The sequence below is a fragment of the Lycium barbarum genome, chromosome 3, assembly GCF_019175385.1.
Source record: "Lycium barbarum isolate Lr01 chromosome 3, ASM1917538v2, whole genome shotgun sequence".
NCBI classification, from domain to species: domain Eukaryota; kingdom Viridiplantae; phylum Streptophyta; class Magnoliopsida; order Solanales; family Solanaceae; genus Lycium; species Lycium barbarum.
In genome coordinates, this window is record NC_083339.1 from 2,183,099 (window position 1) to 2,197,267 (window position 14,169).

The 14,169-nt window shown below is 30.8% G+C and overlaps 1 protein-coding gene across 1 annotated transcript; it reads right to left on the reverse strand.

Moving 5' to 3' along the window:
* Positions 1-6,457: 6,457 nt before the first annotated feature.
* LOC132629895 (uncharacterized) lies at positions 6,458-10,096 on the reverse strand. The gene is made up of 4 exons (XM_060345302.1): positions 9,670-10,096; positions 8,009-8,119; positions 6,917-6,997; positions 6,458-6,808 (listed from the first exon to the last, which is right to left on the reverse strand). The coding sequence occupies exons 1-4, from the start codon at positions 9,913-9,915 to the stop codon at positions 6,734-6,736; spliced, it is 513 nt and encodes a 170-aa protein (XP_060201285.1). The 5' UTR covers positions 9,916-10,096; the 3' UTR covers positions 6,458-6,733.
* Between the last annotated feature and the right edge of the window lie 4,073 nt (positions 10,097-14,169).

Here is a 14,169-nt window from a genome sequence, read left to right on the forward strand (position 1 = left end):
CTCACGTATTTTTCAAATCTACTGCGATGAGCCTCAAAATTGACTTAAAAAAACATCTGGAGTCTTAGTCGTGTCAATGCACACAGGTTGACGAACTTAACATAGGCTTCAAAAGGCTAAATACCTAGATAACCCCTTAAACTTGGCACAAACTTGACACATTTTGTAAGTTATACTTTTAAACTTACATAGTAATCGGATAGACACTTGAACTTGACAAATGTGTATATTGTAGATTACCTCACCCTAACATGGGAAGTCACGTGTGTTTCACACATACTTGAGCGAGTAGAGGCCTCAAAGAAAAAAGGAGGGATTGTGGGTTTGGGAGATGGGTGGGAACAATTTTCCTTTTTTTTCTTTCTTTTTTATTTTATATTGTCTATTTTTCTTTTTTAGATATAAGTCACTTTTCCCTTTAAATTACAAGTGTCAATAACTGATTGGTTCAATTGATATGTGAGATGCCGTTGCTTTCATGCATCTAGTCTCATAGACATGGGTATTTAAAAGATACACTTTTATCAAGTTCAAGTGTTGTGGTCGCTATGTAAGTTTAAGTACCTATCTTACAAAAGGTGTCAAGTTTGAGGGGCTATCTAGGTATTTAGCCGCTTCAAAACAACATCCTAGTTTTTTGTTTTTGGTACATTGGATTCGAACTTCTTGTGCTATGGCACCAATTAACCTCCGACTTTAAATCAAATCGCAATTCAGATCCACAAGAATTCAAGAAACAATCAATAAGTCCTTTTTTCTAATTATATTGCTTTACAATGGCACAGAAATGATTTCTAAAGAATCTAAGAAAAATATTATTACCGATGAAATGAAAAAAGTTAAAACATAAAGAGACCTTAACCATTCTGATTTTGAAACCAAAAATTACTGAACATCTAATATTCACGGCCACGTTAAATAAAGAAAAAAACCACATAACAACATCAAAATTGAAATTTTGGACCATAAATTAACATACAACTCACTTCTTTTCACCACCTAGAGGAGTCCAGTCACATTTTCATGAGCTTCTCGTTATTAGTTTAAGATACGAAGGAAATACAACCAATTAAGTAGTGGAATGGCAGAAAATGTTATTAATTCTTATACTATAAATTCTTATTGTGCTCATATTTTTTGACTCTTCGTTACTCTTACAACTCTTTATTTTCCTTCCTTCATTACAACGTAACATATAATAAATGTTATTAATTCCTATACTGTAACTTTTTATTATGTTCATATGTTACAACTCTTCATTGTTGTTACAACTCTTTATTCCCTTCCTTCATTATAGCAATAAATAATTATCAATTATAAAAAAGAGGGAAAACCAAACAATGAGGGAAAAGGGTTTAAAAGAATCAGAAAAGAAGATAAATAGAATTTAGTTAATAAAGAAAAGATAAAATCTGAACTGCCAAAATTGAAAAACCAAATATATATGCATAGACGAAAATAAAATTTCATATACTAACAAGGAAAACTTTCATATGTAAACAATTAAACATAAAACAAATGCAAATAGATAAAATATCATTTGCCTCTTTTTAGTTTTACAGTGACATATATAGCTCTTGAGGAACAATATTCTCAATTTAGGAGAAGTAAACATCTATTCTATTGATAAAAAACCAACAACGCAGAGTACTATGAAAAGAGAATTTAAGGGAGTACATAAATTGATGTTAAAATTCTAAATTGAAACTAATATTTTCTGAGATAATTTTACTTAGTCTAATTCACTGTGTGGCGAGGCAAAACATTATGAAGATCTAAAAGCTTAATCCTTTTATATGTTGTATAAAAGTTAGGACACTTATTTTTGGGTAAAGAAATCTGCTATTCTTTTCTTTTGCTTTTTGCTTCCGTTCTTTCGTTACCTATATTTAAAAGTCCAAAGTGTATAATGACAATGAATTAAGCTAAGTAAAAATATTTCTGAAAATATGCCTCAATATAGTTTTTTCTTAGAAGTATGTGTTTAAAGCAAATGACATGATACGATTTAAAAAGCCTATTTCAGATTCAAGAGAGTGAATGCACCTTCTTTCGCAAAATGAAGAAAATCAAATATCACATTATTCATAAACAAAGCACATATTTCTAGTAAATCTCATTTGGGTCAAATAAAACAAAGTACTATTCAATTGCTTAATAGGGGACTTGCCAGCGCAGTTGAGCAATCATAAAATATTTTAAGCGCAAAACCTGAAAAATTGGTGACATAGAAACAATAGGCTGCCTTGCCCTTGGCACATCTTCTTGTGCCATAATCATATCAATAGCTTAAGTTTAACTTCCGTTCCTCTTCTTCATCACCCTCGTATTCCATAGTAAAGCATAATTGGGCAGCATATAAAAATGATCCAATAAAAAATATGAAAGGTTGTAGTAGTAAATGAGGCATTTAATTGAGGCATGCAAATATCGACTCTTTAGTTTTTTTACCGTAAGGAATAGGAATATTAGCATTAATTGAAACATTTAGTTTTACAATACATAAAATAATAGAGAAAAAGGCAAAAAAAAAAAAAAAAAAATAGATAAATGACAATGGAGGCCATAGAGAAGTGTCACATAGGATTGTTTATACTTAGCTTTATATTATATATAGATTGTACGAAATTGTGACATTATCAGGTTATTTACAAGTTAATTATAGTTATACCTATTACAACAAATAAAAGTATAATATAGTAGTGAATCTTGATCTCGCATTTAGATTACGTTTTAAACTTAAAGTTCAAGAAAGGAAAGTGAATAATCCTAGTCAACATAAATAATATGAATAAATCTAATTTTGCAATTAAAAAAAAAGAATCAGAAGTGCTTGCTTGTTGGCTACTTCAACCATTATGCTTAGAATCTTTCTTCATACTTTATTAACCTACCAAATTCTGGAAGAAAAAAAAATATCATTTTTAGTTACGTTCACTGTGAAAAATTCGAAGTTCAAGAAACTACAATGTAACCGTTAAGTGGTATTTATGATATTACTCTCAATGCTATCAAGAGTGATGTTTTCCCATTGTATATATGATATACTGTACTCTCCATCCGTGTTTACGTGAAACTTTCCTTCTAATTCCGTCCAAAAAGAATGACATTTTTAAATATAAAAATAATTTATTTTGCACTTTCCATACAAATATTATTGAATATTTAAAGCCTTAAGTTTCAAAAGTTTAATAACCATATAAATGCTGCAACATATATAAAGTCACAAGTTACAAAACTTTATTTCTTTTTTAAACTTTATACCATTTGAAACTATACTCATAAAGAGGAAGTTATTAAATAGTATGACTGACCATTAGTATCAAGAGTATAGTTTATTATTTTAAATAAGAGGATTGGCACATTTTATGTAACTTTGGAACACTAGTTATTATAGTACCGTTGGAGCATAGGAAAAAAGAAATATTTTGGCTGTTTTCTTATGCCTTTATTCACGGGTCAGTAATATTCGATTCAAATCCCCAAACACTATACTTGGCACCATGTTGTAGTTAGTATCACTTTTGTCTACTCCAACGGTTATGTTGCCTGTCTTTTGAAAAATAAATCTTTCTTTTTCTTCTTCTTATTAATAAAAAAGTGCACTCCAGTTCATTAGCTTCCGCCATGCACGGAATCCAAAAAAATAAAAACTTGCTTGCACATCATAATTATATCAAATTATATTAATTTACTATATTTAAAGTATAATTAGAATGAAAATATATATATTAATTACCAACTCATTGATTAGAAGATTGTTGAATGAAACAATGAGACACGTACGCTTGCACTAAGTTATGTAATGCCGTTTGACTCAATATGAATTTTAAGATTTTTTCAAAAACTTGTGGTATTATAGACGTTATAATATTTTGTGGTCATAAAACTTTCAAAACTTACGGTCTTTGGCGTCTCATAGCGTTATGTGATTATATAAACTTTTCATTAGCAATAAAATGATAAGTTTAAAATTAAATTATTAACGAATAAATAATATTGTCACGTAAAATAAAACAAAGAAAATATAAATTTAAGAACTTGCAATAAATGCTTGACAACATCCAAGATTAGGTTATATACACTATTTGTGAAAAATCGAGAAAAAGCATAATAAGAACTAGGGATGTACATGGACTGGGTTGGTTCGGATTTTTCAAATACCAAATCAAACCAATTGCGTCAGGTTTTTAAATTTATAAACCAAACCAATAAAATTCGGGTTTTTGAACTTCAGGTTTTCTCGGGTTATTCGGTTTTTTCGGAATTTTTTCCGAAAAAGTCTTCATACAAAACATATGACTTTTACTTTAAATATTTCTTTAGTCCTAGTAAGATACAACTATATACTAAGGTGTTTCTTAAGAAAATAACACAAAATGTGAGATGGATGATGACATCGTATTAAAATATTCAACAAAAAAATAATAAAATCGGTTAAAATAAGTATTGCTAATTAATAAGCCATAAAGAAAATGGCTTTAATCTAAATACTAAGTTATGCTAAAATAAATACGGCTAATAAGTATTAGTTACATGACAAAAAAAAATAAGCTATGTATTTTTACGCTCTAAACCAATTATGCAAAACTAAAGACTAGATATCCAACATTACTGTCATTCCTAGTGTTAGAATTGAATTTCTTTTGTTAGCATTAGTCTTGAGTTGATTTTGATTTGGACTTTATTTGAGTTACTAACATCCATGGGATATAAAAATTATTGACATTCAAAATTCTAAGTTTAAGCTTAAAATAATATGATAAGAGACAAAAAACTATGAAAACATTTAAGAAATATTTACAAATTTCATTACAAATAAATATGTTTATGTATAAAATATTTTAAAAATCGAATACACGTAATGTCGGGTCGGTTTGGTTCAGTTTGACTTTTTTTTTAGCTAAAACCAAACCAAACCAATTATGGTCGGGTTTTTTTTTTTCAACACCAAACCACTAGTCGGGTTTTTTTCTCGGTTTAACGGTGTTTGTCAGTTTGGTTTGTACACTCCTAATACTAAGAACAATGATTGTTCTTTTAATTACTTATAAATCATGTTTGGTATGAGGAAGTAGCTGTCCAGTATTTCTTTTGTGCTTTTTGTTACTTTGTAAAGCTCTAGGTTTCCCATACAACAAAATAACTCATAAAATACATGCTTTTTTGCTATATAACATTGCCTCAAGCTTATTCAAACACGTCACAAAGAATAAAGTTAGTCAAATTTTTAGAAGATATGGTTAAAATCCCTAATGAAGATACAGTATATTGCAAGCAATCAATTTAGCTTTACTTTTTGTAGGTTAAGTGGTTATCTTTTGTAGCGAAAGTTTAGGCTTTTTTGTCATAGCTTTAATTCCCAATGGAATCTAATAAGCTTTGCTCTTTCCTAGAGACTTCTTCTATACTAGTAACTTTAATGCATTTGATAATTTTGATGCCAATTAATCATTTTTCCACATGGTTGAAAGCAGGGGCATATGTAGCATATTGGGTGAGGTTGAATTGAACCTCTAACTTTCAACGCTAAGCATAAATTTATGTGTAAAAATTTATCAAATCGCAATAAATAGTAAATATGAACTCATAAATTTTAAAATATAATGTGTTCGACGCTAAAAATCTTAAAGATTTCAACCCCTAAAGTTTGACTCTTAAATCCACCTCTGTTTGAAAGCCAAGTTTACGTTTGAGAATGGTAAAAGGGCCTAATCATTAGCTTGAAGGCACTAGGAGACCATCAAACAATGCTTAGCCTCTTTCATTTTATATGACGTTATTTCCTTATTTGTCTATCTCAAAAAGAATTGCATATGTAAAAACAATTTAGTCACAAAAACATAGTGTATATTTAAATCACAAGTTTCAAAAATTTTACTCTCTTAAACTTCATAATGAATAAAATACCGCCCCACAAACTAGAAAGGAAGAAATTTTTACTAGTCTAGAGGAAATTGGCGGTCATAAATGGTAAGACCCAAATAAGAATATGCATAAAAAATTCTACCCCTAAGTTGATGTTATGTTTCCATCACGATACACATTGAATTCATTGACTTAAATCCCTTAATAAATCTCTAATTCCAACCTTAATGTAAGCCTAAAAAGAGGTAAAGTCCAATCTTAGTTGGACATTTCTACATTAATACATCATTGTAAATCCACAATTTCCACACAAATCTATAACTTAGCAACACAAAAGAAAACACAATAGTCAAACATATTTTGGTTCATGTCCACAAATACAAAAGCTAATCACGTAAGTCAAACATAATAATCAGAGCTCTCTTTTATTTTTAATCTTTGTGTCCGAGTTAAAAACCATATCACATAAATCGAACAGGAGGGAGCCGTCTCTATGAATAAATGCAGGACAGTTTGATAAGAAAGTTAAAACTTTCTTCACAAGGTTACAATTTCACCAAATTACACCATACATCGAACAACAAAGATATGAAAAAAGAGAATAATAATACAAAAGAATCCAGGAGTTTGAGAGACCTGTTTTAGTTACAAACATGTTTACAAGGACCTAAAATTAGAAACTGAAGATCATCATCCTTCAAAAGGCATAATCATGAACCGCGAACAACAAAAACAGGAAGGAAAAATAAAAAAATTACACCCACCAAACGCGAAAACAACCATATATAAATAGAAATTTCGATTATCTTAAATATATCACACGAGCCTAATTAGACGTCACTGAGCTTTTCTTAAGGTAGTTTTTTCACTGAATCGTTTCTATACTCTTGCTCAGCTCCTCCAACTTCTTCATCCTCGTTTTCTCGCTTTCACCCACCAGCTACACATACGATGAAACATAACGATCAGACACGTCGAAGAGAGTTCTAAATTATACACGAAAAAAGGTATGATTCTAAACAAATAAATTCATTAAAATCATATTCACCTCCATCAATCTTGATATAAGTTGTACTTTTTCCTTATGTTTTTCATTGAAGAGCTCAAGAGCTTCTTTGTATTCTCTCTCCTGTAATCACATATTGAAATGATCATGATCAAATAACTCATTTAAGAAGTTTATATCAGCAAGTAAATCTCATCTCAGCCATTAACTAAATCCAGATGAAGTATTATCAAGTATTGATCTATTATATTGATATCCATGTTGCATCGGATCCTCCAAAAGTTTTTTTTTTTTTTTATGACATGGGAACCCACAGCCGCTACCCTTCGGGTGCGCACAAGGTAAACTCATCCTCCAAAAGCTATGTATTGTTTGAGGATCCGACATGAGTGCCGCAGATTTTTGAAGGAACCGACCAACGTAGATTGATATACCATCTACAAGAAGTATTACCCAGCCAACATGACCCCGATGACAAAGAAAAAGATTTTTTTAAAAAAAAGAGATGATAGCATATTTGGTTCCTATATTATTGGTAGATTCTACTTTTGGTCCTTTGGAAAGATGACTCAGCATATTTAGTTTAGTTAAAATGAGTGCTTTTGGTCCCTTCATGTAGGAAGTATGTCATATTTGACTATTTCTAGAACTATATTACCGTCAAATATGGAGTAACAATATATATTAACATATCACATGAGTAATTAACATATAAATTTGTGAATATTCACAAGTAAAGGGATCAAAAGTGTATGATTCCATTAATTGAATGTTTAATGTGCTTAGTGAGATATCATAGGGACTAAATCATAATTAATCAAAAAATGAGGGATCAAAGGTGCTATTAACCCAAACAAAAGAACAAAATAAAAGGTTCAAAACACACAAATGGACAAAATACGCAGTACGGGCTATGCAAACAAAAATCGCTAAGTGAATTCTTCCCTCCCTTGGTTAGCAAAGTTACCCGATAACTAAGCTAATTGGATGTAGCAAGTACTAGTCGAGGTCCGTACAAACTAGCTTAGGATATATTGGTCCGTTATAGGGAAAAAAACATCGTATAGGCTATATATTGCACAAAAAATTGATGAGAGTAAATTCAAGAATGTAGTGGCATATATGTCTTTTTACCTTCTTCTGGCAAGTCTGTCCCAGGGGTTTTAACTCCTTGTTGACAACATCAATCCTCTTTCGGACCGTTGAAACTTCTTTCTTCATTGGATCTGATAATCCCTCTAGTTCCTGATAATTAAGTTGAACTTAATGAGGTAAATATATATAATACTATACTTGTTTGCAACAAATTTTCGCGATATGAAAAATAACTACAATCACAATATAAGAATGCAGAAGCATAAGTTTATCAATAAACAATGTGGGTACAATTCTATTTGTTCCCTTGATTCTTCTCTCTTGATTATCTCCGTGATTCGAGGGCTGAAACGACGAGTTTTTTCTCGAACTAAGCTGATGTGGACTTAGCTTGGGATTTATTTGACGTGTTCTTTCTCGACTCGACTGGGACGATGAGGACTTGCTTGGGATTTATTTGATCTCCACGAAAGGATTTTGGAGATCTTCCTGAAGTATTTGATTGCCAAGAAGTGTCCGGGCATATCTCGATCTCTTTGTGAATATTCCATGAGTTTCAAGATGCTTTCAAAGGGGATGTGTGACCTCTTTTAGAGGTGTGAGCTAGGGTTTCGGGTAGAGTAACATAATTACCACCATGATTTATTAGATTTATGCAGAAAACCATAATTTAAAGAAGGAAACTACATAGATCAGAGTTCTAGTGTATCTATTCTTCCCAAAAAAAGCTCAAAAAAGAAAAGGAAAAAACAACGACAGAAATGGATATTAAAGTTGATATATCTATCCAAAATTCAAGATTTAGTGCTGACATAAATGGAACAAATTTGTACTTCAAATTACTAATCTTTCAGTATGCAGAACAACCCATAAAAGAATTCCAACTTTAACAAATCTAAAGCTATTTCAAGTTCTTTGCTAAAAATCTACAAGTATGCACAAAAGAACCACCAAAAATTCAAGAATGAAGGGAAAACTAAATGGATTTTGTCAAAAAAAAAAAAAAAAAAAAAAAAACCAATCTTTATCTACAAAATGCACAAAAATTCAAAACTTTAAGGCTAAATTTTCAGCTCAAATTCAAGAATAAGAGAAAGTTATAAGCTTTTTTTGTCAAAAAACCTCATAACAACAAACAAGTCCAAAGCTATTTCAAGTTCTTAGGCTAAAAAATCAAAACCCCACACTTAAAAAAAAAAAAAAAAAACTTTTATCTTCAAATATAGCAAAAAACCTCATAACAACAAACAAGTCCAAAGCTATTTCAAGTTCTTAGGCTAAAAAATCAAAACCCCACACTTAAAAAAAAAAAAAAAAAACTTTTATCTTCAAATATACAGAAAAAAAAAAACCCACAAACATCCCAACATTAAGAGTAAATTTCAAGAAAATCAAACGTTTTTTATGCAAACCCCATACTTAAAAAAAAATGAAAACACCAATCTTTAATCTTCAAGTATGCAGAAAAAAAAAACCCCCCACAAAAAATTTCCAACTTTAAGGGCAAATTTCCAGCTCAAATTTCAAGAATGAAGACAAAGTTGTAAACTTTTTTTTACCAAAAAAAAAAAAGTAAACAAACCCCATACTTAAAAAAGAACACACAAACCTTTAATCTTCAAGTATACAGAAAAAATCCCAACTTTAAGAGCAAAACTTCAAGAAAATTAATTAATAAAAAAAAAAACTAGTAAACAAACCTCACGAATAATAGCCAAACGTTTAGTTTCTTCTTCAATACGACCTAACTGAGCTTGAACTTTCTCTTTAACTTCAAGTTTCTTTTTTTCAATCTCTTCTTCTTTTGCTTTAAAAGTTGACAGTGCTGATTTTGACATTTCTTCATCTTCTTTACTCATATTCCCATTAAAACTTAAACTCCCTGATATTTGTCCACTTTGCATAAGTGTTTGTAACTGTTGTTGTTGTTGTTGTTGATTCTGCATTTTTTCAGATATTTTTTTCACTAAGAAATAGTACCAAAGAACAAAGAAACCCTTGTTCTTCTTTGTATTGTTAGTCTCTTCAATCTTTTTTTTTTTGTTTTGTTTTTGTGCTTTAACTTTTTTTTTTGTGGATTGTGACTGTTGCAGGGTGCTTATGGTACAATATATGGCAGGGGGGGTCATGGACTGGCCTTATTGTTTAAAGTTATATAATATTGACAGCACATCTACTACTAATCATTTTTTTGAAAAAATGTTTATGTTAGTGTGTGTGGTGGGGCCTATATGAAAGAGTAGAGGGTGAAAAGTGTAAATAGTTGAAATACTGTGGGTGATTTTATGGGTGAAAAAGTGTAAATAGTTGAAATACTGTGGGTGATTTTATGGGTGAAAAAGTGTAAATAGTTGAAATACTGTGGGTGATTTTGTTGGTGAAAAGTGTAAATAGTTAAAATACTATGTTTTTCTTTTCCTGAGTAACCATCAGGTGTTCAGATTAATCTAGATTCGTGTCGTATAGGATCCATAAAGGGAAGCGTTTTCTATCATGTCTTATTCACATGGCTCGAACCCAATATCTCTAATTAAAAAAGGAGGGATTTTATCTATCTCATCATATAAATCAGTGGCTAAGTAAATAGTATATTTCCTTTTTGGGGGTTCCTTACCTGGATAGCATCGAAACCGACTAAACTAGATTTGCATGGTATAAGATTCAAGAAGAGAAAGAGTTTCTCACATGGCTCGAACCCAAGAACTATAATTGAAGATCGAAGGGATCTCATTTATTATATCACATTAATTGATGGCTAAGTAAGAATATGATTTTTTTTCAAGTTGATCAACTAGTATCCGACATGGAAACTGACTAAACCGATTAATCAAAATTCGTTCTGCATAAGATTCATGAAGAAAAAGTATTTCATATTAAAGTTTTCTCTATTTATATGGCTCGAATTCAAGACATCTAACTAATGATGGAAGGATTTCATCATTCCATCACATTCATCGGTGGGTGTAATTACTAGGTTTTCGACACTAGAATCAACTGATCTGACTAATCTAAATTCGCATCGCTAGGGTCCATGCAAGGAAAGAATTAATTAATACGCATTTTATATTCATATGATTCAAACGCAAATTTGTAATAATAAATGAAGTAATCTCATTCATCGCAACGTATCCGTTGATGACTAAGTAAAGATATGTAGATCATCAACCGGAAAAGCAAAAAACAAAAGGGAAATGTCCCAACCACCAACAAGGCACCATTCATAAAGCAGCAGTGGATAAGAATTTCCTAACTTTGTTGATTTTATTGTCTTAGGCAATTTCAAAGCTTATTATCTTTACTCGCTTTTTAAAAGTATTTTGTATACATTAGCTAATACTCGATAATTTCTTTAACATTAGTACAAGAGAATTTTACTACTAACAAAAGATATCAAAACTTGTCTCCACTCACTGCTAATACTAGCAATGAATCTTTCAAAGGATTGCAAAATATCTATTTTTATCCCCATTTGAAGAAAAAAAGATCTTGTTTTAGTGATCATGTACGTCGATTCTTAGAATTTTTTCTTCAAATTTGTGTCTACTCTTCACATTTAACTAACTACTATGAGCTCGTTTGGATTGGCTTATAAGTTGCTTATAAGTTGTTTTCATTTTTTTTTTAAGTGTTTGGTTGTCCAGCTGAAAGCCATTTTGTGCTTAAAATAAGCCCAAAAAATTAACTGGGCCCGTTTGACTAAAGCAGCTTATAAGCTGTTTCCAGCTTATAAGCTGCTTTTTTTAAGCTCATCCAAACAGGCTCTATATGATGTTATAGCCAAAGATTAATCTGCAAATAGTACATATGAAAACATCTCTACTTCTCCACTTTAACTAACTTCTCTACTTTTTGTTAAAGAATATTGTAGGTTAACTAACACACTATCACAAGCAAAGTAAATAGAGAAGATAATAATAATAAACGAATTTAACGAGGTTAAATCAAGCCCACATTTTTTAGTAGAAACGGAGGCAGTTTTTCATGATCAAAGAGCAGGCATAAGAAAATCCCCAATTACAACCCCCTTTACGTATCTCACGTATTTTTCAAATCTACTGCGATGAGCCTCAAAATTGACTTAAAAAAACATCTGGAGTCTTAGTCGTGTCAATGCACATGGGTTGACGAACTTAACATAGGCTTCAAAAGGCTAAATACCTAGATAATCCCTTAAACTTGGCACAAATTTGACACATTTTGTAAGTTATACTCTTAAACTTACATAGTAATCGGATAGACACTTGAACTTGACAAATGTGTATGTTGTAGATTACCTCACCCTAACATGGGAAGTCACGTGTGTTTCACACATCCTTGAGCGAGTGGAGGCCTCAAAGAAAAAGGGAAGGGATTGTGGGTTTGGGAGATGGGTGGGAACATTTTTCCTTTTTTTCTTTTTTTTTTTCTTTTTTATTGTCTATTTTTCTTTTTTAGATATAAGTCATTTTTCCCTTTAAATTACAAGTGTCAATAACTGATTGGTTCAATTGATATGTGAGATGCAGTTGCTTTCATGCATCTAGTCTCATAGACATGGGTATTTAAAAGATACACTTTTATTAAGTTCAAGTGTTGTGGTCGCTATGTAAGTTTAAGTACCTATCTTACAAAATGTGTCATGTTTGAGGGGCTATTTAGGTATTTAGCCGCTTCAAAACAACATCCTAGTTTTTTGTTTTGGGTACATTGGATTCGAACTTCTTGTGCTATGACACCAATTAATCTCCGACTTTAAATCAGATCGCAATTCAGATCCACAAGAATTCAAGAAACAATCAACAAGTCCTTTTTTCTAAAACTATTACTACCTTTCTGTAATGGAACTCTTTGAAGATATAAAGATATATTCTCTTGATAGCTGTTACTACCCAACTCCAACTAACACTTACACTTCCTCCACATGGCTTTGGTGTTCCTAATTAGTTACCTGTTTCATTTATCATTAATATTTAGTAACTATCTTTACCAGAACACAATTAATAGTATAATTAACATTACGTAAACTACAATAAGATTTTTATTAAATTCTTTTTCCTTCTTTTGCTGAGGCAAATTGAAACGTAAGTGATGTTGTTGCATGCCAAAAGATGGACAGACTGACATTGTTCACTTGATTACGCAAAAGACTTTTAGGTAAGGTGCCGTTGCTGAATTGTTTTAAGTTACTTCATGCTTATAACTACTCCAAGTGGATTTTTCTTCTTTAGGCATTTGGACATCTAATTCCGCTTGTGTGAGCTTGCTCACTTATGGTCCAAATATCGGATAGATGTGGTCGTTTACGGTAGGTCGATATTCTGCGTAAAATTAATCAATTTATAATCTTAAATTTGTTTAAGGTTGAAGTGTAGCTATTGTTGTTGTTGTTATAAGTGTTCAGTATGTGAAACTTAATGACTCTCGACTAATTCAGATTCGCATTAGATAGGTCCATTAAAGAAGCAAAAGTGCTCCTTATCAATAGATTTTTCATTCTCAAGATCCGAATCACTATCTCAATCATCCTGCATATCCTTAGCTTTATTTTGATGATTTTTCGACTATTTTATGGGTCATTACAAAATGTTATTGGACTGTAAATTGTTGGTTTCTTCATTATTGCATGTACAGATGGATTTGCTCTTACGGCTTTCATTCAAAGTCCAGACCGCAATAAATAAATTAAAGGGTCAAGAAACTCATTCTTCTTTACCATAAAAAGTCAAAAACCATGAGTTGATTAAGTCAACCACAGAAATACTCATATATTAAGAATATATATACTCATATATTAAGAATATATATACTAAACATAGGACTAAATTCATTGTCAAAATTTAATTATCTCGTTTTGTTTCTGTTTTTCGAGATTTAGAGTAACTCATTAAGCATAAAACTTAAGAAAATCAAACTTCTTTTTACTAAATGAGTTCTACTGTTCTAGTATAGAATCAATACATCTTAATTAACTTAAGCACAGAAAGAACTAACTTTTAATCAACTTTTGTCTTAAATTTTTTTCACCTGGTATTCAGTACCCGCAGTCACTACAAGAAAAATTATATTTGGCAACAATTTTTTTTGTTGTTGCCATAAATTAATTATTGTTGCAAAAAGTACTTTTGGCAACAAAAAAATATATTTTGTTGCATGAACTTTTCCCAACGGCTCTTATTACAATAGCATGCAACAACTTTTTTTTTTATTGCCAAAAATACTTT